Source organism: Sapajus apella, unplaced genomic scaffold (genome assembly GCF_009761245.1).
Source record: "Sapajus apella isolate SASKATOON/1434 unplaced genomic scaffold, GSC_monkey_1.0 scaffold49, whole genome shotgun sequence".
Lineage (NCBI taxonomy): Eukaryota > Metazoa > Chordata > Mammalia > Primates > Cebidae > Sapajus > Sapajus apella.
The window spans coordinates 5,184,016-5,209,574 of record NW_022436989.1 but is presented as its reverse complement, the minus strand read 5'-3'; the positions used below and the strand labels follow the sequence as shown (position 1 = coordinate 5,209,574).

The 25,559-nt window shown below is 40.4% G+C and overlaps 1 protein-coding gene across 10 annotated transcripts in view; it reads left to right on the top strand.

Annotated features, from left to right (window-relative positions):
- The window catches only part of SDCCAG8 (SHH signaling and ciliogenesis regulator SDCCAG8), a 249,716-nt gene that overhangs the window by 171,100 nt on the left and 53,057 nt on the right, over window positions 1–25,559 (top strand). For 2 of the 10 annotated variants that reach the window (XM_032242397.1, XM_032242405.1), the window contains exons 17-18: window positions 7,187–7,191; window positions 8,321–10,082. The exons of 4 other annotated variants lie outside the window; for them this stretch is intronic. In XM_032242397.1, coding sequence (XP_032098288.1) covers window positions 7,187–7,191; window positions 8,321–8,481 — 166 coding nt within the window. In that variant the 3' untranslated portion in view covers window positions 8,482–10,082. Of the gene's footprint in view, window positions 1–7,186; window positions 7,192–8,320; window positions 10,084–11,596; window positions 11,625–11,665; window positions 11,865–25,559 lie in introns of those variants that run through there. 4 more of the 10 variants (XM_032242407.1, XM_032242399.1, XM_032242402.1 and 1 more) reach the window with 4 other exon arrangements.

Genomic DNA, 25,559 nt, shown 5'->3' with positions numbered 1-25,559 from the left:
AATATAGTAAAGCACTTGGCTCATAAAGACCACCTACTAAATGTCATCAACGATTATTCCACTTTTTCTAGATGAAGAAATTCAGCTCAGAAAGGCTAATAGGTTTGCTCAAAGTGACAGATGGAATAAGTGGTAGAGTTCAGACTTGAATCTTGATCTTTTGACTCCAGAATCCTTTCCTTTTGTGCAGTATTGGGGATTTCTTTTTGGCAATAAACACAGCCTCTTATTATTTTTTATCCATGTGCCATTTCTAATTTCTGTGTGATAATGGATTCCCTGGGGAGAAAATAATCTCGGTATTTTACAACAGGCAGTCAATAGGTTTCTGTAGACTTGGACTTCCACACAGCAATCACCTGTACGGCGATAGCAGTCACCCTCCCAGTGGACATGGTTTGCACAGCCTCCAGCTCTCCATCCCCACGCCATTCCCCAGCCATCCATGCCTTTTCTGTTACAAAAATAGTTCCTGATGTAATTGAAGGAAATGAAACTATTTGTAGACTCCTTGTATTTTTAAAATGTAAAGTAAACATACTATCCTGGGGAGGGGAGAGGTATTTTTACATCTATTGCTTGCTTTATTGAATGGAAGACAGGCAGTCAGAAAATGGCACTGCTTGTCAGTTATCACAATACCAACATATGGATATATTTGCGAAGTAATAATTATTCATTCACTGTTAAAGTGTTTACTGAAGCCCAGGCACTTCTCTAGGTCAGGGGTCTGCAAACTTTTTCTGTAAAAGGCCAGAGAGTAAATATTTCAGGCTTTGCAGGCCGCATGTGGTCTCTGTTGCATAGTCTTCCTTGTTTTGTGTTTTTCACAATCCTTTATAAAGGTAAAGACCATTCTTAGCTAGCTAGAGGAGCAACAAAACGAGCCAGAGGATTTGGCCACTGGGCCATAGTTTGCCCCAGTCCTATGCAACTGAGGCATGTTTCCATGTATTTTCTTATATTTGTGTATTGCGTTAGAGTTCCCAAAATGCTCTCACACACATTCTGTATGCACCTTGAAGCAACCTTGAAAGTAGCTATATTTATCATCTCCATTTCCAGATGGAGAACTAAGGCTAAGAAAGATAAACGTGCCAAATGAAGGTCAGGCAGCAAATTATTGATTCATTCATTCAACAGTGATTGATTGATTGATTGATTGATTGCTACTAGATGTCACATTTTCTACCACATGCTGGAATAAAATAGCAAAGTAGGTATAGTTCCCACTCTAATAGAGCCTACATCCTTATAGGGAAGATGGATATTCACAAAAGAATTTCACAACTGCCTAATTAATTATAGTTGACCCTTGGCAACACAGATTTGAACTGTCTGGGGCCACTTCTACACAGATTATTTTCAACAAATTTATTGGAAAATTTTTTGGAAATGTGCAATGATTTGAAAAAAACCTGCAGACCATGTAGCCTAGAAATAATGAAAAAAAAGTGTTAAAGTTAGGTATGTCATGAATACATAAAATATCTATAGATACTGGTCTTTATCATTTACTACCGTAAAATATATGCAAATCTACTATAAAAAGTTAAAATTTATCAAAAGTTACACAAACACAGATCATACATGGTACCATTTGCAGTTGAGAGAAATGTAAATATGCAGTATTAAATCATAACTGCATGAAATTAACTGTAGTACACACTGTACTACTGTGATAATTTTGTAACCACCTCCTGTTGCTATTGCGAGGAGCCCAAGTATTGTAAGTATTCACTTAAAATGCTGTGTGTACCAAATCATCTCCTTGTGAACAGTTGCTCTCTCCAGTAAATTGCTTATTGCCATAAAAAGTGATCTATTGCAGTTCTTATGTATTTTTCACCATGTTTAGTGCAATACCATAACCTTTGAATAACACTGTGGGACCCACAGGAAGTACCACTAGTGATGTTGGAAGTACTTTCAAGAAGCAGAGAAAAGTCATGACATTACAAGGAGAAGTTGCATTGCTTGTTACGTAGCTTAGGTTGAAGTTTGCTGCTGCAGTTGCCTGTCAATTCAGATGATTCATCTTATAAACAGATAGTATAAACTTATGACACCAATATGTAACTATACAGTGCTGTTAAGGTATTTTCTCTTATGATTTTCTTTATATTTTCTCTAGCTTACTTTATTGTGCGAATATAGTGTATGATACATATGACATACAAAATATGTGTTAATCAACCAGGTATGTTATCAGCAGGGCTTCTGGTCCACAGTAGGCTGTTGGTAGTTGAGTTTGAGCGAAGTCAAAGTTATGCATGGATTTTTGACTGTGCAGGGGGTTGGCACTCCTAACCCCCATGTTGCTTAAGGGCCAACTGTACAATAATGGCCTGCTCTGTGAAGCAGAAATAATTTTGTTGTACAAGTACATTTAATAAGGGGACTTATCTTTTTTTTCCGTTATTTTTAAGAGAGGGTCCCACTCTGTTGCCCAGGCTGTGGAGTGTAACCTTGAACTGCAGAGCTCAATGATCTTCCGTCCTCAGCCTCCTGAGTAGGTAGGGGGCTATAGGTACATAACCACCATGCCCTGCTATTTTTTTTTTTTTTTTTTTGAGACAGAGTCTCACTGTGTCACCCAGGCTGGAGTGCAGTGGCACAATCTCAGCTCACTGCAACCACCGCCTCCCAGGTTCAAGTAAATCTCCTGCCTCAGCCTCCCAAGGAGCTGGGATTACAGGTGCCTGCCACCACACCCAGCTAATTTTTGTATTTTTTAGGAGAGATGATATCTCGCCATGTTGGCCAGGCTGGTCTCGAGCTCCTGACCTAAGGTGATCCACCCTCAGGTGATCCTCAGGGCCTCCCCTGGGATTATAGGCATGAGCCACTATGCTCAGCCTATTTTAAAAATTTTTTTTGTAGATACCATGTCTTGTGATATTGTCCAGGCTGGTCTTGAACTCCTGGCCTCAAACCATCCTCTCGCCTTGGCCTTCCAAAACTCTGGGATTACAGGTGTGAGCCACTGTCCCCAGCAGGGGACTTAACATTGATTAAGAAAAGTTTCAATGAGAACATGACACTTGAATCTGTAAGCAATTGGGTTAGATTATTAGCCTTTTAGCATGGGAATTGGGGAACTACCTGGCCCTCTCCTAAAAAGTTTTGCTGACTCCTATTCTAGAGAAAGAAAATCTGTAAAATGGAAGATACTGAGATAGGAAAGCATAGTACTCTTGAGGAAGAGCAAGAACTGTGTATTTAACATAAAGAAAAGAAAGTATGGTATACAGCGAGGCTGGAGAGGTAGGCACGGGACAGACCTAAAGGCAGGGTCTTTATGCTTTTTAACCACGGATCTTTTATTTTATCTTATTACTAATGGGAAGAAATCAAAAGATTTTTTAAAAACCAGAGGAGATGTGATCAGATTCGCATTTTAAAAGTAGCATTCTTACTCCAGAGCAGATAACAGATTGGAGCGGAGCCGTTGTTTACTCAGGACCAGTTAGGGGCGGGGCATGGTGGCTCAGGCCTGTAATCTCAGCAGTTTGGGTGGATCATGAGGTGAAGAGGTCGAGGCCATCCTGGCCAAGATAGGGAAAGCCCATCTCTACTAAAAATACAAAAATTAGCTGGGCCTGGTGGCAGGCACCTCTAGTCCCAGCTACTCAGGAGGCTGAGGCAGGAGAATCACTTGAACCTGGGTTGCAGAGGTTGCAGTGAGCCAAGACTGCACCACAGCACTCAGCCTGAGTGACAGAGCAAGACTTAATCTAAAAAAAAAAAAAAAAAAAAGACCAACTAGGAAACTATTGGAGGAGTTAGCCAAGCAATGATGATACTTGGACTGCAGTGGTAATAATGGTGGGAAAAATAAACACTGGTGAAATGTATAGGAAGTGGAACCAACAGGACTTTATTGATTGGCAGTGCTGGGTGGAGAAGGATGGCACCCATATTTCCGACATGAGCAGTGGATGCCTAGTGCTGCTACTTGTTGAGAACTAGGTAACACTCTGAAGAAGCAGGTTTGTGGTTGAGACGTCCTGGGTTTGGGATGAGAGCAAGTACTCAGTTTTGGCCGTGAATTTAATGCTCAAATGCATTGTTTTAGTGGATAGGTTGAATAAGCAGGCGTACAGAAGGGGCTTAGCTCAGGAGACAGGTCTGGACTGGAGATGGAAATCTCCTTTGGCCTATAGAGATATTTGAAACCTTGGGAGTAAATGAAGTCACCCAGAATAAGAAGAAGGGAGGTCCTACCGGATCCTAAAGAACACTAATGTTTTTAAAGGAAACATAGAGGTTGGGAAAAGGAGCTGAAATAAAGCAACCTGAGAAATAAGTGGAAATGGGAGAGCGCTTTATGATGCATGCCAGGGATGGCAGTCCTCAGGAAAGAGGAAGTGCCCCACCAGCTGCTGCTGAGCAGCTGTGTAAGACTGAAAATGGCATGGTCATCACTGGTTACCTTAAAAAACAAATTTCATTGAAGATTGGGGGCAGAAACAAGACGAGAGTGAATTGAAAAGTTAGCAAATGTAAAGCACTTCTTCAGGAAATTTGGCCACAAAGGGCAGTGAGATTTAAGAGACACTGGTGGTGGGAATGTATCGGGAGGGGCATTTTGGAGCAGGGAATATTTTGTTTTAAGTTGGAGTAGATGCGAGTGCATTAAATTTTGATTGTAAAGATCATTAAAGTTGTGAAAATGAAGAAAGTTAAATTTTCAGCTGGTGGTTTGGAACCCCTGGTGTCCACAAAGGCAGTCCAGGGAATTCATGTTGAAGATGGTGGTGCCAATTTTTTTTTTCTGTTTTTATTTTAAAGTCGGTATCAATTCACATGTTTCTCCCTAGAAGATAGAACCATGTGAAAACCCCCAGTGTATACAGAGCCAGTGGAGCCCTGCTGAGCACCTGTGTCCTCTCACCTGGGCGCCCACGGTCACCAGCTCCCAGCAACCCTGGGTATTTCGTCTGTTACACGGTGTTGTGGGAGTTTTTCCCTTTTTGGACAGTAATATATTGTTTAAGTTATATCCATAAAAACCATTGTCTAAAGACATGAAGCTTCTGATCAAAGTGTAACAATCTGGTAATGAGTTTAAATAGATATTTCTTCTCTAAACTAGACTTAGGATGATCTTTACCAAATCCATAAGTGCTATGATTGTGATATAAATTTGATTCTTCAAAAGCCAGTGTTAAAAATACAAAATACAATATTGATTTGTATCTAATTTGACATTTTAATTTGGGGAATTAACACTATCTACTATTTTCAGAAAAGTGCTTGAAAATAGAAGCCTGAAATCTTAATCTTTATCTCATAATTTAAAGGCAAAAAGAGTCTTTTGCAGGAGCGTGAATGGGGCTGGAGGCCATTATCCTTCAAACTGGTGCAGCAGCAGAAAACCAGATACCGTATGTTCTCATTATAACTGGGAGCTAAACGATGAGAACACAGGGATACTTAGAGGGCAGCAGAAGACACAGGGTCCTACCAGACGGGAAAAGGTGGAAGAAGGGAGGGCATCAGGACAAAGAACTAATGGGCATTCGGCTTAATACTAGGGTGACAGGTATAATCTGTTCACAATCTCCTGTGACACAAGTTAACCTATGTAACATACCTGCACACATACCCCTGAATTTAAAAGTTTAAAGAAAAGGGAAAATTGAAAAAAAAAAGAGAGAAAGCTATAAGAGTAGCAGTTGAATTTTACGTTCAAAAAACAAACATTTCAAAACAAATGATGAAATTGTTTTTATTTGTTATTGATTTTATAACATGGGTTTAAATTTAAATCTATGTTTTAGAGTATCTTTTGGTGAGAAGACATGTTATTACCCAATGGTACCTTTTTCTTTTATAATTAATTCACTGTGGATTTAATTTATCTAAATGAAATAGTGGCATTATTTATTGCACAGGAAAATTAAAATTTTACAAAAATTCAAACTTATGCTTATTTTAAATGAATTGTTTTTACTTAAAAAGTTCCTTTTTATTATCTATAATAATGAAATGATTTAATAAATTCCATGTATTCCTATGAAGGGGGTTTGAGGAGTCAAAAGAACTCTGGAGATGCTGAGGCAGAAACAGTGCGGCGTATGAGATTCCAGAGAAGAGAGACGGGTTGGGGCACCGAGCACTGGGCGGGAGATGGTGGTGACCTGGGGAAAGGGTTGCCTCCTCCTCTGCCATTGCCGCAGCTGTAGCAGAAAAGCTGATATGGGCTGATAAATACAGGTTTGTGGATAGGGTCCTGGAAAGGTGACCTGAGGACTTTGTTCTGTGTGTATTGGGCATCTGTTTTGTACCAGTCACTGTGCTAGGCCAGGAGACACAAAGATGTAAAAGATATACTCTGCCTCACTCCTGTGGTTGCATACTTCCTCTTTGTTTGGGCTGAGCTAAATATTGCAAGCTTGCAGTGTAGAGGAGCCACGACAGCACCTGCTGCCTCCTGGGAGGTCACTCTTGGCTGCTTCCATGCTTCCAGACACCCAGATGCAAGGAGAAAGGCTCTCCTGGGGAGCCAGCCTCCCTTGGCAGGCTGGACAGGAGTTGGCTGCCCTTAAAGTGTTTATTTTTTAAAATCTCCTGTTCTCTCTGTTTTATTGATATGAGATTTGGGATGTATGGTCAAAAACTTCCACTGTCCCTGGGGAAATGTCTTGAGTTGTTTATCCTTTGCTTAGGAAAGTGATCAAGGTGTAGACCTAAGCTCCCTGGGTAGTGATGAGCAGAAGACTCACCCCGAGGTGTAGCTGTTTTTGTCAATTCTTATGGACAGTTTCAAAATCTGTTAAGTAAAAAATCTAAAAGTACTGAAATTTGGTTTTTATAAGCCAAAACAATTTAATGAGAATGCTAATGCAATATTCTACTGGCCACCACCACACCCATCAGAGCTTGCACAGCATAACATAAGCGCTGCTGGTTTGACTGATAATTTGGGGAAGGGATTTTAATTATTACTAGGTTATCAGTGTTGTTCTAAGGTCATCTTCATTTTCTTTCTTTTTTTTTGAGGTGGAGTTTCGTTCCTGTTGCCCAGGCTGGAGTGCAAGGGTGTGATCTCGGCCCTCCACAACCTCCGCCTCCTGGGTTCAAGCAATTCTCCTGCCTCAGCCTCCCAAGTAGCTGGGATTATAGGCATGTGCCACCATGATTGGCTAATTTTGTATTTTTTTTTTTTTTTTAGTTAGAGACAGGGTTTCTCCATGTTGGTCAGACTGGTCTCCAACTCCCAACCTCAGGTGATCTGCCCGCCTCAGCCTCCCAAAGTGCTGGGATGACAGGTGTGATCCACTATGCGAAACTCATCTTCATTTTCAAATGTTGCTTGGTTTTAATTATAAATTGCTGTTAATTTAGCTTCATCATCACAATTTAGCTTGTTTGGATTGTTTTGTTAACGCCCTATGGTGTAGTATTGCATACTTCCATCAGTGGTGTAATGGTTTCCCAATAACTGCATTTCAAGTCCCATATGACTTGTAATTCAGAAATGAATCATCCATTCTCTGTTTTGCTAAAGCAGAGATATGATCCCCACCTCCTACCACCACCTCGCCAATTTTCTGTGGAGAGGCACTCCTTTGATGAAGTGCTGCTTGCAAATCTTTGTTTTTAAATAACTGATAACATACTATGAAGAACAGATTAACAAAATTAGATTTATATATAATTATTTTATAATATAAAATTATATTCTTATGAAGAAATGGTAAGTGATTTATACGTTGCTAGAAAAGAATCTTACTACATCTCGTTTGTTTCAGAATGTTCCTCTGTTCTCCCTAGAGTTTGTTTCACTGGACCATGGACATGTTTGGATTAGGCAGGCTGTCTCACCTAAGGGGTCTAACAACAGACAATCTGAGAGCATCACATAGAAGAAAGCAGGAAGCTGCGAATACCAGAAATCACTTAGAAAAGTTTATCCTTTTTCAAATTGTTCAAAAATTATAAGCCAATTGGGGTTCACAAGCAATCCCTTGTAAGCCAGTTGTATGCATTGAGAACTCCCTGAAAGCACTGGAAGCCACATTTGTTTATACTTTAGTGGGAAAGCCAGATCAGATCGCTACCCTCCTGATAAGTTGGGATCTTTGCTGCCCTGTGGAAGGAGAGTTTTGGGAGTTAGAATTTTGATCTGGGAATGGATAATGAGTTATTTAAAGCAGGCTGTGTGGTTACCTTTGCTGGGACAAGGCAGCTGCTGTAACTGATCACTGGGGAGAATAGTCGATGGGAAAAGGAGGTGTACAAAGTTAGGACAATGTCAAAGAAATTGTAAGTTACACTTTTGCTTAGGATAGGCGCACTACCCAGGAAAAAGAAAAAGATACCCTTAGATTTATTCATCAAATATTTACTGAGTGCTTATTATACACTGCTGATGTGCTTGGGACACATCCCAGGACACATAGACAGCCTTGTCCATATGGAACTTACATTCTTTGGGCTATCTACCTTCCGGATCTAGTCCTTTGTTTTTAAGACTTAAAGCCAAAAGTAAAGAGATTGTATGCATCGTACTTAACAGTATGTATCCTAAAACCAAGTTCTCTGGGCATTCCTCAGTTTACTTCTTTGTAGCTGCATGGTCATGAGCTAATTCCTTAATCGTAAACTTCATCTTCCTCATTTTCTTTATCTCCAAAATGCTACCTTGTAAGGTTGTGAAAATTGCCTAAAATATTCCATAAAAAGTTCTTTAGAATAGTTCCTGGCACAGAGTTAGTGCTCAACAAATGTTTCACATTACTATTCATTCGTATCCTCATTCAACATCTTTATTAGGCCCTTAATACATGCTGAGCTCTGTTCTGGATTCTAGGATTGTAGCAGGAACTTCAGAGACTTAGATTCTGAATGGTTGTTTATTTATATTATAGGTTAAATTGACTCTTGTAAGTTAGTCTGTGAACCAAAATACCATGTTTACATAATGTTATTTCTAAGGCAAAATGCCTTTTGAATTTTCAACAACTGATTTATGGAACGACATTTTGGATCACAACTCGGGATATGCCTATGATGTTCTAAGTGTTTGTGAACGTGTGAATGTGTGTGTATGTGTGGTTGTGTGTCCTCTATTTGGTGGTAAAATTTTTCAGTGTGAGCACCAAATAAAATTTCAAGAGGGATACATTTAACTAGTTGCTTTTTAAAAATAATATTTTCGGCATAGTTAGGAATAAGGAACACTCTAAATAAATTTTTTAACATAAGTTTTAGGTTTGCAGCAAGATTGAAAGGAAGGCACAAAGATTTCCTATATACCCCCTACATGCATAGCCTCCCACATCATCAGTACCCCCACCAGAGTCGTGTAATTGTTACAATCAATAAGCCTTCACTGGGACATTATAATCACCCAAAGGTCATAGTTTATGTTAGAGTTCAGCTTTGGTTTTGTACATTCTATGGTTTTTGGACAGACATATGATGATATATATCTACCATTAAACATGCTCCGTATGATATCACGATATGATCATGTTCGCTGCCCTACAAATTCTCTGTACTCTGCCTGTTCATCCCTCCCTGACTCCATGCCCTGGCAACCACTGATCTTTTTAGTGTGTCCATAGTTTTGCCTTTTTCAGAATTCCATATAGTAGGAATCACACAGTATGTAGCTTTTTCAGATTGGGTTCTTTCGCTTTGTAATATGCATTTAAGTTTCTTTCATGTATTTTCATGGTTTGATAGCTCATTTCTTTTTAGTATTGAATAATATTTCATTGTCTGGATGTACCTCAGTTTATTTATTCACTACTGACAGATATCTTGGTCACTTCCAAGTTTTAGTAATTTTGACTAAAGTTGCTTATAAACATCTATGTGCAAGTTTTGGTGTGGATGTCTTCAGCTTTTTGGGGAAAGTACCAAAGACTACGATTGCTGATTCGTATGTTAAGAATATGTTTAGTTTCATTAAAAAAACACCAGACTGTTTTCCCAAGTAGCTGTTTCATTTTGTGTTCTCACCAGCAGTGAGTGAGAGTTCCTGTTGCTCCACATCCCCACCAGCATTTGGTGTTGTCAGTGTTCTGGATGCTGGCTATTCTAATAGGTGTGTAATCATATCTTATTGTTGTTTCATTTGCATTTCCCTGATGACATATGTGGATGCATTTTTTTATGCTGATTTACCATTGTATATCTTTTTTGGTGAGGCGTCTCTTAAGGTTTTTGACTATTTTTCAATCAGGTTTTATTTTCTTACTGTTGAGTTTTAAGAGTTCTTTTAATAACTTAAATAATAGTCCTTTTACCAGTTGTGGCCTTTGCAAATGCTTGCTCCCATTATGTGGCTTGTCTTCTCATTCTCTTGATATTGTCTCTTGCAGAACAGGGTTTTAAATTTTTATATAATCCAGTTTATCAACTTCTTTTCGTGGATCATACCTTTGGTGTTGTAGCTAAGAAGTTATTGCCATATATATGTATGGCCACCTTCCTGAGAAGGTTTCTTGCCCCTCCTCCCGGAGCTTGAGGCTTTTGCTTCATAGAAAATATTGAGTCTAGTCAGTGGGCAGTGGGCATGCTTATGCCCCACCTTGGAGTGGGGAAGCTGCTCGCGGGTTTTTTGCCGTGACTCCAATCTTTCTTGTGAGCATCCCGTGGAAGGAAGCCTGTGGCACAGTGCTCAAGAATGAGTGCAGGTTTCTCTCATCCTCCTGTTGGGGCCCCCAGGGATTCCAGGCTGGCACACTAGCCCACACTCTAGGAACCCATTAAAATGTTGGCTGCTTTCCTTTTATCTGCTTTTACAGTCGCTGTTTCCCCTTTCCATGCTGTGCCAAAGATAGAATGGTTCAAGTGTTCTGTCTTCAGAGAGACGTGTCGCCTTTTAGAATTTACATTAGCTAGTTATCTTGCAACCTCAGCTCCCTGACTGGCTCAAGAAAAATATATGACTTTCAAGATTACCTGGCTTTTGTTCATTGTTAGAGTGGGAGTGTATGTGTGTGTGTGTATGTGTGTGTGTGTGTGTGTGTGTGTGTGTTGGTGTGTGTGTGTGTGTGTTGGGGGTGTGTGTGTGTTGGGGTGTGTGTGTGTGTGTGTGTGTGTTGGGGTGTGTGTGTGTGTGTTGGGGTGCGTGTGTGTGTTGGGGTGTCTGTGTGTTGGGGGTGTGTGTGTGTGTGTTGGGTGTGTGTGTGTGTGTTGGGGTGTGTGTGTGTGTGTGTGTGTGTGTGTGTTGGGGTGTGTGTGTGTGTGTGTGTGTGTGTGTGTGTGTGTGTCTTCCTTCCTAGTAGGAGGTGGAACCCTCAGAAGTTAGACCTGGAAGAGCCTTTCTCTTGAACCCTATGAACATGTTTAAGATTTATTCCGAACATTCTGAGAGGGCCCTTCAAAGGGTTTTAAACAGGCGAAAGACATTTCTGTGATGTTAGCCTTTTCAGTGCCATGAGCCTTTTCTCATACGTGGTGAGCCAGAGTGGCTCCTGATAACTTTCTGCTTATCACGGCCCATCTTTAACTTGGTGTAGTTTCTAATCTCTGAGTTTATTGACTTTTTCGCCAGTGATTTTGCTGGCATTATCCAACTCCTTCCATTCCTTTGACGTTTCTCTGGTTTGTAACTCTCCATGTCTGTTTTAAGATATGTTAACTAACCAAGTGAGTGACTACAATAAAGATTTTGCCAATTTCTTCATTTCTACTGTCTTAGAACCTGCACAAGGATTATATACGAATGTTCTGGCTACAGTCCGTGGGCAGTGAGAGTGAGGGAATGGAAGGTAAGGCATGGAAGAATGGAAAACAGTGTGTGATCATGTGTTACAATACTGGTGACTACTTTATTTTATTTTCTATTTTTTAAGACAGGGTCTCATTCTGTCACCCAGGCTGGAGTGCAGTGGCACGATCATGACTCACTGCAGCCTCAACCTCCCGGGCTTAAACAATCCTCCCACCTCGGCCTCCCAGGTAGCTGGGACCTCAGGTGCATGCCATTGCACCCAGTTTACCATTTTAAGTTTAGTCATCTGGCCAGGTGCAGTGGATCATGCCTGTAATCCCAGTACTTTGGGAGGCCAAGACAGGTGGATCACCTGAAGTCAGGAGTTCAAGACCAGCCTGGCCAACATGGTGAAACGCTGTCTCTACTAAAAATAAAAAAAATTAGCTGGGTGTGGTGGCGGGTGCCTGTAATCCCAGCTACTCAGGAGACTGAGCCTGGAGACTCCCTTGTACCCGGGAGGTGGAGGTTGCAGTGAGTTGAGATTGTGCCACTGCACTCCAGCCTGTGTTACAGAGCGAGAGTCTGTCACACACACACACAATCATTGGAGCTATTCTGTTGAGATAGTTTTATTGTCTTCTGTTTTTAGAGGGGGAAATTGAGGCTCTGAGAAGTTATGTAACTTACCTAAGGCTGCTTAGCTAATATGTGGCGTTGTGAGTCTAGGAATGCAGGGTTTTCTGATGTCGGAGTCCATGTGCTTTTAACTACTGAGCTGCAGTGCCTGCCTGAGTTTCCCCGGCAAGCCAGCATCTCAGCGGGGCTTGAACTCCAGGTCTCCAGACTCCCAGTCCACAAAGCTCTCTGGCAGATTTTCCCATTCCAACTTGCTAGTGACAGTGTTTGTTACATCTAAGAGTCAAATTCTCTGCTAGGGGCCTTTCAGACTAATGTGCCCTTAGGAAACTTCCTAGGTTATAGCAAGACTAAATGAGCTTTTAAAAACACTTTTTAATTGCTAATGGAGCATATGGTGCATACTGGTTAAGAATATGCAGTTTCTGGAGCTTTCTGCCTGGGTTCTAATGCCAGTCCTGCCACTGAACCTGCTGTTGACCTTGCGCAAGTTACTTCACCCCTCAATGAGTCAGCAGCTTCATCTATAGGAGAGAGAACAGAAAAGTTTCCCACCTCATAGGGTTATGTGGCTTAAATGAGCTTAGAGCTTGCCTGGCGCACACAAAACAATGTATTTTTTTTTTAAATAAAATAATAAGTTCTTCAGTTTTATTCTGCAATTGAAATTAATAATATGCCATTATTAAATTTAACCCAAAAGAGAAGAAAAACATTAAATAGCAAGTCTTCCTTTAAAACTAAATAAGCTCTGCTGCTAGACAGGACCCCACTTTTGTCTTGGGAAACACTCAATTTCAAGCTGCTTTTGAGAGGTTTTGTTCCAAGGCAGACCCTTGTTACCTGACTTGGGAAGGGCAGTTCAGTGTGCCTGTCAGAGAGCCTGTGGGTCAGTTTCAGGAAGAAGTCCAGGAATTCTGGGAAATGGCTAGAAGGCGTTGACGTGGGGTTGACGCTGTGTAGAGCCCTGTAGGCAACAGTGTTCTAATTGTGCACTTTTGGCTCTTTGATGCTGCACAAAGGATTGATATCTAGACTCAATCAAACATAATGAATTAACTGCTTTGTGGGATACTATGGCTTTTTGACATTTCTTTGGTAATTTTGAACAAAATAACTTCTGAGTGATTACATAAGGCAAGCACCGCCTTTAGTGCTTCTGAAAAGTGTTTTCCTTTGTTGAGTTGGATACCTATGTTTAAGGGGGAAAAGCAATTTTGTACATTGTTTTGGCCATGTGTAGCATGCAGCCTGCTGGTGATGGGACTTTAGGAGATTAAAGCGAATGTTCGGTTTTGTATAATATCTTGATGATATTTAGTGATTTTTCTGGGCTTTCCTTGTCTAGAAATTAATTGGTTTAAAAACGGCCATTATCCATAAAATAATTTATTTTGTATATGACATGGGCAGAACCATTTTCTCCTTCTTTTCTATGGAAAATATATAGCAGTTTAAGCAGCAGGTATTTTAAAGGCATTTTGTGTGAATATAGAAAAACAGCATTAAAGTGGCTTTTGAGTCACTCTTTTCCACTCAACATAAATGTTAATATTTATATGCTAGGCAAATGTGTCATTAAAAGAAAATAGGCATCCATCTAGCTGATGTACTGCTGACTCTGGCTGCTAAGTGAAGCTCACACACAGTCCTCTACAAATGTGGGTACAGGGGATGGATGGGCGTTAAGATGCCAAACGTGCTGTTCATGCTTAATTGTTTTCTACCCAGCCCATGCTGCTTCTCTGTTGTTTCTTTATCTTTTTCTTTGTCTGATACTCCCCTCGATTTTACATTACTTTCCTGCTCTCCTTTCACGGTCCTGTTGCTTTGTGTCTTCATTTCTAGAATACCCACTTCATTTCTGGAAGGAAATCCGTGATCAGAATTGATGCTCTTCTACAGTGAAATGATAAATGGTGGGCCTAGGAGTAGCATTTTATTCAAATTCATATGGATAGACTTTATTATCTAAAATCTGACATGTACTAATTAGGGAACAAAGAATTTTAATAAAAAAATCTAGTTGTCAGAACACTCTAGGTTTGTAAAAATTTATTTATGTAAATATAGGTACAGATATATTATACAGACTTTGAACATCTTAACATTGAGATTGTTTTATATGAGTCAGACCAGCACATAGGAAGAATCACAACTGTCATTGATCATAATTTATGACCGTTTCTAGACTTTCTGAATCTTGTTATAGAAAGAAATGCCTTATGTTGAGCCCAATTCTTTAGCATCATAGAAATTCATTCAGGAAAATTGGATGAATAACAGAAGAAATCTTTATTCACTGGCCCGAAGCTTAGTTTATACTCTGTGCTGTTGTAACACCTATATGTGTGTCTACATTAGTACTGCCAGTTTTCCATGGCAAAAAGAGGGTCTTTAAAGATGGAAATTATTATAATAAAGCTTTGTATTTTTACAAAATACCTCAAATTGATAGCATTCAAAATGAATTCATGATGGTTAATAATGAGGTGTAGATTTTGCTGTGTAAATGAATAGTTCATCATATCACACCAAGAGGTGATTTTTACCTCTCTATCAACAGTGTTTCTTAATCATTGAGGAATTGTGGAAAGGATTTTAGTAGAAGGCTGGCAATTTGGGGCAGGTGTGTATGTACACCTCTGCTATCACTGGTTGTAACTTAACAATAAAAATGTTGCAACCACCTGGGTAGCAAGATGGCTAAGGCCAGCTCTTGCCTGTGTTAGTAAGAATGAAGGAGATTTGTTTGACGTCATAGACTCCGGATTATAAGAAGGAGATATGTCAAGCAGTAACTATGTGGCATGTGTCTGTGATGCGTCTACAGCCAATCTGGTGTGGCGTCCCAAAGACACCGAAGCGTCCCATTCACGTGTGTCTCAGCACTTGCATGACGCAGTGCCGTGGGATTTCACGTCAGTTCTACCTTAAGGGTAAAGCCCTGATTTTCATAGATAACCTAATCTGTAGGAAAAAAAAGAACATTAAAAAAAAAAGTATAGCCACAAAAGTTCTTTTCACTCATGTGGATCTTCCCTGTTTTTTCAGACGGAAAACAAATGCCAGCCTCATAGTCACAGAATCTTCTAACACTGAAAGTTAAAGCTGGTTTCTTCTTCATGGAGAAAAGCTTAGAAACCTTTTCAGACTACTTTAGGATCAATTCTTGGAACCACATCTTCCTCCTGATTTAAATGTTTGGCTGTGTACCTCCAGCTAGAGCTATTAGAGTTTTTGCTGATTTGCTTGGCATATCTCCAGCAAAATAGTCCATTAAAATTCAAATCCTTTCCCAATAATTGAGACAATCAATTTACATTAAACAAGGCACAAATATAATTTTATGTACAATTTAAATTCTATAGAAAATAATCAGTATGCAATAAAGAGGGACACTTATTTTGATGCAAAGAGATGTTTTTATAGTCTGCGTTAAACAAATCTTTCATATTTTCAAAATAGTTCCCTCATTATCTTTGGTGTAGAGGAGCGCTATTGTGTTTTATTTTGATGGAGGAACCAGTGTGTGTCCGTGGCTGCATGTTTGATAAGCAGTGTAACTTTCTCTCAGTGGCATGTAAATGGAAAGGTTTAAGATGGAATAATGAAAGTACTTGCTTGCTATTTAACTTGGAATAATTCTTACAAAAAGGGCAAAGAGAATGCATGGAGAATGTATTGCCTTTGTACCAGCACTAGTGAAATGGCATCATTCATTCATTTTCACCTTTTTGTGATAGACTAGGTAGCTATTGCTCTGCCAGAGATTGTGTGTTAGGTCCTAAGAAAATAACTCAATGGGACTTGGGGAGGATGCATAGGATGGGGTCATGTGCATACACAGAGTTGTGTGCCTTAGTGCTGAAGAGTTCCTGGGAAAGCTTTAAACCCCCAGCAAGCAGCCTCGCAAGGCACTGGACCCCACCAGTGTGCCTGGATCCTCCACAGTTCTCATTTGTAAGCTCTTAATGAGACTGGTATTGTCGGTCAGGAAATCTAGAACACGGGAGAAATATTATTAGGAAGAATATAGTAAAAATAATGACAAGATCGAAAACAAATCCTGTCAGAGCCCGAGAATAAATTTGGCTTCCGCTTGCTGTGTCTGTCTGTTTCCATAACGGTCCAGAATAGAAACCGGATGTTTAAAATCTCTCTCCCTTTCACATGCTCTCCTCCCTCCTGTCTTCCTTCCTCTTCAGTATTAGTAGACTTACTATTTTTATTATTTTTTATTTATATTCCTAGTTTTCAATATTTGCCATTTGTGTGGATAACACATTAATTTTTAATGAAATATTTTCAGACTCTTGGAACTCTTGGAATAGCTGAATCATAAAAGAAAACTTGATGTAGACTCCAAGGCAGCATACAAACTGAGTACTGCACTTGTTTTATTTTTCCCACTGACAAATGACAAATGGTTTGAAAGGATGATGTGTACTTAGATTTAAACCTCTTATGTTTGCATGTGAGCCTACTTTGTATAATTTTTGTGGCACAGAAGGTAATTCAGACACCATTTTGATTAATAATTAAAATTAAAGAAACAGCAAAACAGTATGTTAGGTACCGTGCTCCAATAATTTTCTTTTTATCTAGAAATACTTTTTTTTGACAAGCCATATTGCTAGTAAAGGAATTCAAGTGTGACTTAGATTAAGTCTTAGGCTTAACTTTATTTTTGTTTTGTTGCCGAACTAAAAGATTTTCTTCTTTTTCCTCTTTTTTTTTTTTTTTTTTTTTTTTTGAGACGGAGTCATGTTCTGTCACCCAGGCTAGAGTACAGTGGTACAATCTTGGCTTGCTGTAAGCTCCACCTCCCAAGGTTCAAGCAATTCTCCTGCCTCAGCCTCCCCAGTAGCTGGGACTACAGGTGCATGCCACCACGCCCAGCTGGTTTTTTGTATTTTAATAGTGGTGGAGTCTCACTGTGTTGCCCAAGCTGGTCTTGTGCCCCTGAGCTCAGGCAGTCCTCCCGCCTCAGCCTCCCAGTGTGCTAGGATTACAGGCGTGAGCCACCGTGCCTTGCCAGAACTACAGATTTTAAAGAAAGTGGCATTTGTTTCTTTGGGTAATTTATTTCCACCAATCAATAATTGTTGTTAGTGAAATTACAGTTAATACTGAAAATTATTTCATTTTATATTGCATGCTATTCCCAGAACTACAACTTTGTGATCTACTTTGGAACTGTAAATTAATAAGAATAGTGTCTTCTAAAAGTTTGTTTGTTGTTATAGATAGCATGGACATTTAAGATATAACATCTTTTAGATCTTTTGTTATTCTCAAATTATAAGATTATCAATTTCTATTTTGTGTTGGTAACTGAAATCTTATTTAAATCATTTATGTATATGGTTAATTTTATATTTTCTTCTTTCAAGTTAAAATTTCTAAAAAAGTTTACTTCTCTCAAGTAAATTTACTTATTCTCATCATTAATAACATATCTTTTTCCAAATATTTTTTTCTAATGTGTTTCTAAAGACTAATAAATTTCTCAGGAACTCTGCCTGTCTTATATGAGCCAGGTTACATAGAATGGCATTTATAGAATCAGAAGAGACCTAAAAGATTTATCTATTCCAACTTCATGTCTTGTCATCTATCCCACCCTCCATTCCCATCCCCATCCCCAGCACCACATTTTATAGATAAGAAAACCGAAACCCAAAGAGATAAGGTGACTTCCAAGACCACAGTCAAGGTAATGACTTGAATCTGTTTTCTGATATCAGGTTTAGTGTTTTCTACTCTACACACTCAATAACTTTTCTTTTTTTTTTTTTTTTTTTTTTTTGAGACAGAGTCTTGCTCTGTCACTCAGGCTGGAGTGCAGTGGCACAATCTTGGCTCACTGAAACCTCTGCCTCCTGGGTTCAAATGATTCTCCTGCCTCAGCCTCCTGAGTAGCTGGAACTACAGGCGCATGCCACTACTCCTGGCTAATTTTTTTTTGTGATTTTAGTGGAGCCGGGATTTCACCATGTTAGCCTGGATGGTCTTGATCTCCTGACCTCATGATCTGCCTGCCTCAGCCTCCCATAGTGCTGGGATTACAGGTGTGAGCCGCCGCACCCGGCCCCCACTCAATAAATTATATGCTTCCAGAAATAGGGAGATGGGCTAGTACTAGATGAAAAGGAAAATATAAAATGGATATAAATAATTTTCAGATGTTTAGCAGAAGCTATCCTGTCTAGTGACCCTAAGACCAGGAGTTGGATGATTAATTGAAAGGTCAGAAAATCATGACATAGGTGTATATGTGGGGCTGAGACATACTTTTTGTGTGTATGGATCCCTGATTTGGCATGCCATGTTATTTGCCTTGGATAAACAACACCCGAAATGCATCTTTTGTTGCACCCAATTTTGATTTCTCCAAACCAAGTGACTACATAAAGACACTTGGGAAGGAGCCTTCGTGCAGAATTAGCTATTTTAATGACCCTCGCCCACCAAGTCTTTTACATTTATTTCAGGCACATCTAATTGGACAAACTTTTTGTAAGGGGGAATTCAGCTTTGTTGAATGTTTCTACATCATTCCACTTTGTTTTCATAGAATCAGCAACTCTTGTTTTTAACAGTCATACTTCTGAATTCACCAAACATGAAATTACATTTATGTAAGCAGCACACACAGGCTTGGGAAGAAACACAGCTGACTTTAGGAAGTAGAGCACAACTGGTGGGAGCACAGCGGTCATTTGTGTGGAGAGCAGCAGTCATTGGCCATAGTGCTGAGTGTTCCGTGGACAGCACATCATTCCTGTGTTTGGCAGAGGGAAAGGGGAAGTGTTAGTTTGTTGGGTGATCAGGGTAAGTGGTGCTCCATTTAGAGAACCTCTGCTGTACTTTGGAGGAACTACCAGAGTCAGACAAGTAAGGATGTACAACAAAGTAACTGCCTAAGGAGAATCTGCTTTGCATTCTCCATGTGCTGTCTTTCCCCCTTCTTTTTAGGCAGGGTCTCACTCTCTTGCCCAGGCCAGAGTGCAGTGGCCCTCAACATGCGGGGCTCAGCTTGTCCTTCCACCTCAGCCTCCTGAGTAGCTCGGACCACAGGCATGCACCACAACGCTAACTAATTTTTGTATTTTTTTTTTTTTTTTTTTTTTTTTTAGGTACAGGGTCTCACTTTGTTGCCCAGGCTGGTCTCGGATTCCTGGGCTCAAGCAGTCCACCCACCTTGACTTCCCGTTGGGATAATAGGTGTGAGCCACTGCGCCTGGCCAGTCTTTTTCTTTGTGTCAGAGAGAGGCCAACTTGGAGGCAGAAGAAAGGGAACTTTGTCTGTTCCCTTTCTGCTTTCTCTGTTCCTGGCTTAAGAATGTCAGCCTCACCCCACCCAGAAGCTGGACCAGTGGAGCTTTCTTATACTGAACAAACTCTCCATAGCTACTTGGCAATAAAAATGTGGCCAGTGTTCTGCCTAGAGAATATACCTCATATACAGGTTTTCAAAGGACCTGCTGCCCGTTTGGGGTTGCTTGGGGCTGCAGCCATGCTTTCTCAGATGGGGAGCTGCTCTATTCCTTGCACAAAGTCATGGAAGGACTGCTTTCTTAGGAGACTGTACTGCTGAAAATGCAGATAGCTTCAAATGGGTTTAGAAAACTCTTGGATTAAGACCCATGCTTGGCTGGGCATGGTGGCTCACACTTGTAATCCCAGCACTTTGGGAGGCTGAGGCGGGTAGATTATCTGAGGTCAAGACCAGTCTGGCCAATATGGCAAAACCCCGTCTCTCCTAAAAATACAAAAATTAGCCAGGCATGGTGGTGCATGTCTGTAATCCCAGCTACTTGGGAGACTGAGACAGGAGAATCGCTTGAGCTCAGGAGGCAGAGGTTGCAGTGAGCCAAGATCGTGCCTCTGCACTCCAGCCTGGGTGACAAAACAAGACTCCAAGACTTGTAAAAAAAGAACCCATGCCTCATTCTTAAAAGGTATTATGAATGCATTAAGTCTCACTGCCAAATAAGGAATGAACAAATCAATAGATAATGAACAACTCTTCTCTCTCTAAATTGAGTGAATATAATCCTTCCACTTTTCCTTTTGTTTTTTGTTGAGAAAAGGGGTCTGAGCATCCATTCTATTTTTCTTCCTTAATTAGGTCATAGTATTTATCAGGATGATTATAGTGCACGTGTGCATGTACACACACACACACACACACACACACACACACACACTTTACTCCTTTGCTACAGTGTGGTGACCCAAAGGGGTGGGGCAGCATTTTTCCAAATGTGTTTTAGAGACAGTCAGTCCTTCACAGATAGTCTTTGAAAAAACGATTGCATGACATCTTAGGTTTGGGACATACTGCATAAACTATCTACCTTTTAGAGAGTCAAAATGTACATTAGGATATTAAAAGCATTGATAAGTCTTAGGAATTATTAACCATTTTTGAAATTTAAGTTATAATTAAAATGATAATATAAATAAAAATATTTGTAAACATTTAGAACTTCACAGAGAAGGGTAAGAGGACATGGTGTGAAGAGCTTCAAATTGCCCTATGGGGTGGTTGTTGGAGACGTGCCACCAAACTAAGTGTGTAAACGGCTCCGTGTGGCATTTCTTAGAGGAGCTAAATAGTTTCTGCATGGCGTTGTGAGCGTCTTTCCCCCTTTCTGTCCCAACAGTGGTTTTATTTTCACTTTGTTTCCCTTGCGCTATAGTGTGCAGCATGGTTGCCAAACCCTTGCTTCCTAACTCATGGGCTGGGAGAGCTGCCCATGGCTGGGGCTGCTGCGGGCACCCGCATTGCTAAACAAAGGGAATTGTCATCCACAGGTGACGCTTGAGGTGTGGTTCATCCAGGCATCTGGGATCTTGTCAAGGTACAGATTTAGACAGAAGCAGGTCCTGAAGGACTTGCTTATGTCCATTATTAAATCTGGCTGTAACAAACAAAGACAGTAAACATCTTTTTTTTTCATTGTTGATGGGCTCTGAAAAGGGATTTTTCTGTTGTTATGTTCTTCCTTCTCAGGAATCTGGAATCACGTCTGAATATAAGTAGAAAGAAGGTTGGTGTTTGTTCATTTATTTATTTAATTTATAGTTCTTTCACTTTCCATACATGCATTCCTCAGATATTTATTGAGTTCTAACAATGGTAACAGGGGCCTGTGGTAGGCTTAGGGGTTGAAAATATATATAAGACTGAACCCTTGTCTCTGAGAATTCACAGTCCAGCTGCTCTTCCCTATGCTTCCCGTAACCTGGAAGACGTTTTCCTTCCCTGTATAGAGAGGTCTGATTTCCCAAGACCCAGGTCAGCTGTCATCTGCAGTACAGCCTTCCTGAGCCCTGCTCTCTGTGTTACTCAGTACTTTGTTCAGACAGCACTTTGCTCAAACATACAGGACGCTGTAATTATTCTCTGACTGTCTGACTTGTTTAGACTATGAATTAAGGACAGGAACCCGACATACCCTGGTCATCTGTGTATCTCTTGCCTGTAGTTCAGATCCTGGCCCTTAGAAGGCATTTACTAAATGAATTTGTAGTCGTTTTTATCTTCTTTTTTAAAATCATCATATTTTTTATCATCGTTTTTATCTCCTCAAATGTAGATGGGTAAAAATGAGACAAAAGCAAACTTGATGTGTATGTACACCATTAAAAAATATTTTATAACCTTTCATGTATATCTTCACGTTTGGAAAGCCTACTCAATATATGCGTGTCTAATTCCTATTATTAAGTAATATAAATCTGTAGTTTTATTGTATAATGATGCACATCCAGTGGACACTCAATAAATATTAATCATGCTATTAATTATGCTTTGGTCTCATTATAACTAGAATGGCTCCCTTGCTCTAGTTAGGCTATTTAACAACTCATTGTGTTATTAGTTGGGCCTTATTTTTCAAGGTTTGTAGGTCATGTTTAATGGAGCAACTTGCTAAGGTTGTTAGCAGTTACATAAATGACTCTGACTTTACAAATTTTATGATAGCCATTTGGAATGAATTATATATTTTCCAAGCTTTCGGTTTCCCCAGTGGCTGATACATTAAAGAATAATTGTTAAGTTGCAAAATTTGTGACAGTTTTGTTTTTAAAAAAATCAGCTAAATTTGGCTTTTTACATATTGCTAGTGATTTCTGTATCGTAGATGAAGGAGAGAACACAGCATTGACTCAAGACTGGGAAACACTTTTCTTCTTTCACGTAGCCAGGCAGAACAGCTTTGGAAGAGGGTGCTTGGAAACAGATCATCATTTCTTGTTCAAACCAAATATACTTAACTTCTGTACTGCTTCCACTTTAAAATAATTATTTTTGTGCCCAGTGTCTGGAAGTGCTCCAGTTTTTCCACATGGCCCTTAACACATAGTGTTAGTGTTGCATTTCATATTTCTCATCTTGAATTATGCCACTGTGTTCACTAGCAGGGTTATCTCCCGTGAGGCCTGGCTGGATCGTGGAGTCCTGGACTCCTTTTGGCTTTTTGCCTAGAGCAGCAAGGCCTAAGTGACTGCAAATGTGGCAATTCGGGCGGTCTCTTGGCCCTTTTCCCCTGGGTCCACATTCACATCTTGGGATCCTGTCTCCTCCACTTCAATAAATGGCTCCATGGAAGAGCTTGAAAATGTGTTTGGATCTGATTGCCAAATTCCTCGCAGGAACTACTCTCAGGGTGGGATTTTTGAGGTTGGGTAGGGGCAGGGTTAAAAACATGAGCCATCTCTAGAGGCCAACACCCCCTAATTCTAGGCAGTTCGTCACTCCTTCTTGTTTCTGTGGTAAATGTCTCCGTTTTCTACCACTTAGAGCACTGTATTCACGCCATTCGTGAATGTCCCTCTCTCCTCATTAGATTGTGGGGTCTTCAGTGTGAACCATGTGTTATCAATCACTGAAGTCTCAGTATGTGAAACTGTATTGAATTAATGAGTAATTCTCTAAGAACTGATATTGTTTTAATTTAAAAGTTGTAGCCGGGCGCGGTGGCTCACACCTATAATCTCAGCACTTTGGGAGGCTAAGGCTGGCGGGTCACGAGTTCAGGAGTTCGAGACCAGCCTGGCCAATATGGTGAAACCCCATCTCTACTAAAAATGTAAAAATTAGCCGGGCGTGGTGTTGCACACCTATAGTCCCAGCTACTCAGGAGGCTGAGGCAGGAGAATCACTTGAACCCAGGAGGTGAAGGTTGCAGTGAGCTGAGATTGAGCCACTGCACTCCAGCCTGGGTGACAGAGCAAGACCCCGTCTCAAAAAAAAAGCTTTTAGGTACTGGTTAGGATTAATATATAGGCTGATTCCATGTGTGTCCTCAGTTCTTTCCATCACACCTTTAGGGTTTGAATTCACCTGGCTTTATTAGCTGTTTTACCACTCCTTTAAGGTACCGTATAGTTTGGTTCATATAAAACAGAAAACCAAGGAAAAATACAAAAGTGATTGAATACCTGTTACATGATAGGAATTCTGCAGACCTTGGAGGTGTGGAAAATAAATCAATCACTGACTTCCAGGCATTCTTTTCTGGTGGGAAAGCATGTATTCTAGCCTTGCAAGCCACTGTTTTAGTAGAGAGATGCATGGGACAGCATGGGATCACTGAAGAGAGGCACAAACCCAGCCTGGGAGGTGTTGGGGAGCTGCCTGGAGGAAGAGGTGCCAGAACTTTACTTTAGAGGATGTACAAGGATGCATGCCAGGCACAGAGGAAGACTGCAGGTATTGAAGGGTGTAGGAGTAGACTCACATCTGTAATGGCTCACTGTGGGGCAGCATGAAGGATGGATGTTAGGGAACCAGATAGGGAAACTAGGTAGGAAATGATGGCTACCTAAAATAGGGAGGAAGGGGAAGGGATGGAATGGACTGGAGAAATACTGAAAAGGCAAAGTTGGCTTACAGGTGATAGGCCATGAGAGGTGAGAAAAAGGGAGGAATCGAGGGCTTTTTCCTAACTAGTACTGTGAGTACCTGTTTCTTTGATCTAATTCCTAGTGACATTCTTTGTATCCCTGGGAATGAAACTGCAGCAAGCCAAAAGTTTCAAAGTGGCATTTGTTGGTCATGTCTTCATTTGGTTTTAATTTTCCTGCAGCAATTCTACATTTTTACTTATTATTTATTTTATTTTTTATTTTTTAAGAAACAGAGTCTCATTCTGTAGCCCAGGCTGGAGTGCAGTGGTGCAAACATAGCTCACTGCAGCCTTGAACACCTGGGCTCTAGGGATCCTTCTGCCTCAGCCTCCTGAGTAGCTGTGACCACAGGCATGAGTCACCACACCCAGCCTACATTTTTATTCTTAAGTTTATACGTCCCCTATGTCTGTGACTGTTCAACAAGGTTTATAGTTTTCACAGTAAGTGAAATCAGGAGAGGGATTTCATCCTATCAATTCACTGTTCTGCCTCTGACTCCTCACTACCCATAGATAGCCCTCCTTGGCCACCCAGCAGAGCTGATCCCTTCTCCCTGCACTGAGATGGTATTTTTAATCTGTTCAGTTCATTATGCAATAAGCTTATGATACAGTGAGTGCTGTCCTTGGTGCTAGGTAAAAGAGTCCTACTTTATAGGAGAGACACCTAATTAGATAATAACATATAATTTAAGAAGTGAACACTGCTTCTCTTTGGTCAGTCCTGCTAATTATGACTCCAGAAGGAGTAGTTAAGAGAATAACATGAAAATAAACAAAATATTAATCATAACATCCACTATCAGGAGAGTAGTTACATAAACAGGTTATATAGGCTGGGCATGGTGGCTCATGTCTGTAATCCCAGCACTTTGGTAGGCTGAGGCAGGAGGATCACCTGAGGTCAGGAGTTCAAGACCAGCTTGGCCAACATGGTGAAACTCCACCTCTACTAAAAATATAAATATTAGCTGGGCGTGGTGGCACACACCTATAATCCCAGCTACTCAAGAGGCTGGGGCAGGAGAATTGCTTGAATCCGAGAGGTGGAGGTTGCATTAAGCCAGGATCGCACCACTGTACTCCTAGTCTGGGTGACAGAACAAGACTCCATCTCAAAAGAAAACAAACAAACAAAAACAGGTTATATAAATTTCCTACAATGAAATCCTAAAATGCTGCTAAAATCACTTGTTGAAAAAAATGTTTATTGATATAACAAAATGTTCAAAATATATCCCCTAAGGGGAGATAGGATAAAAGTAGTATATTTCGGACAGGCAAGGTGGCTCACACCTGTAATCCCAGCACTT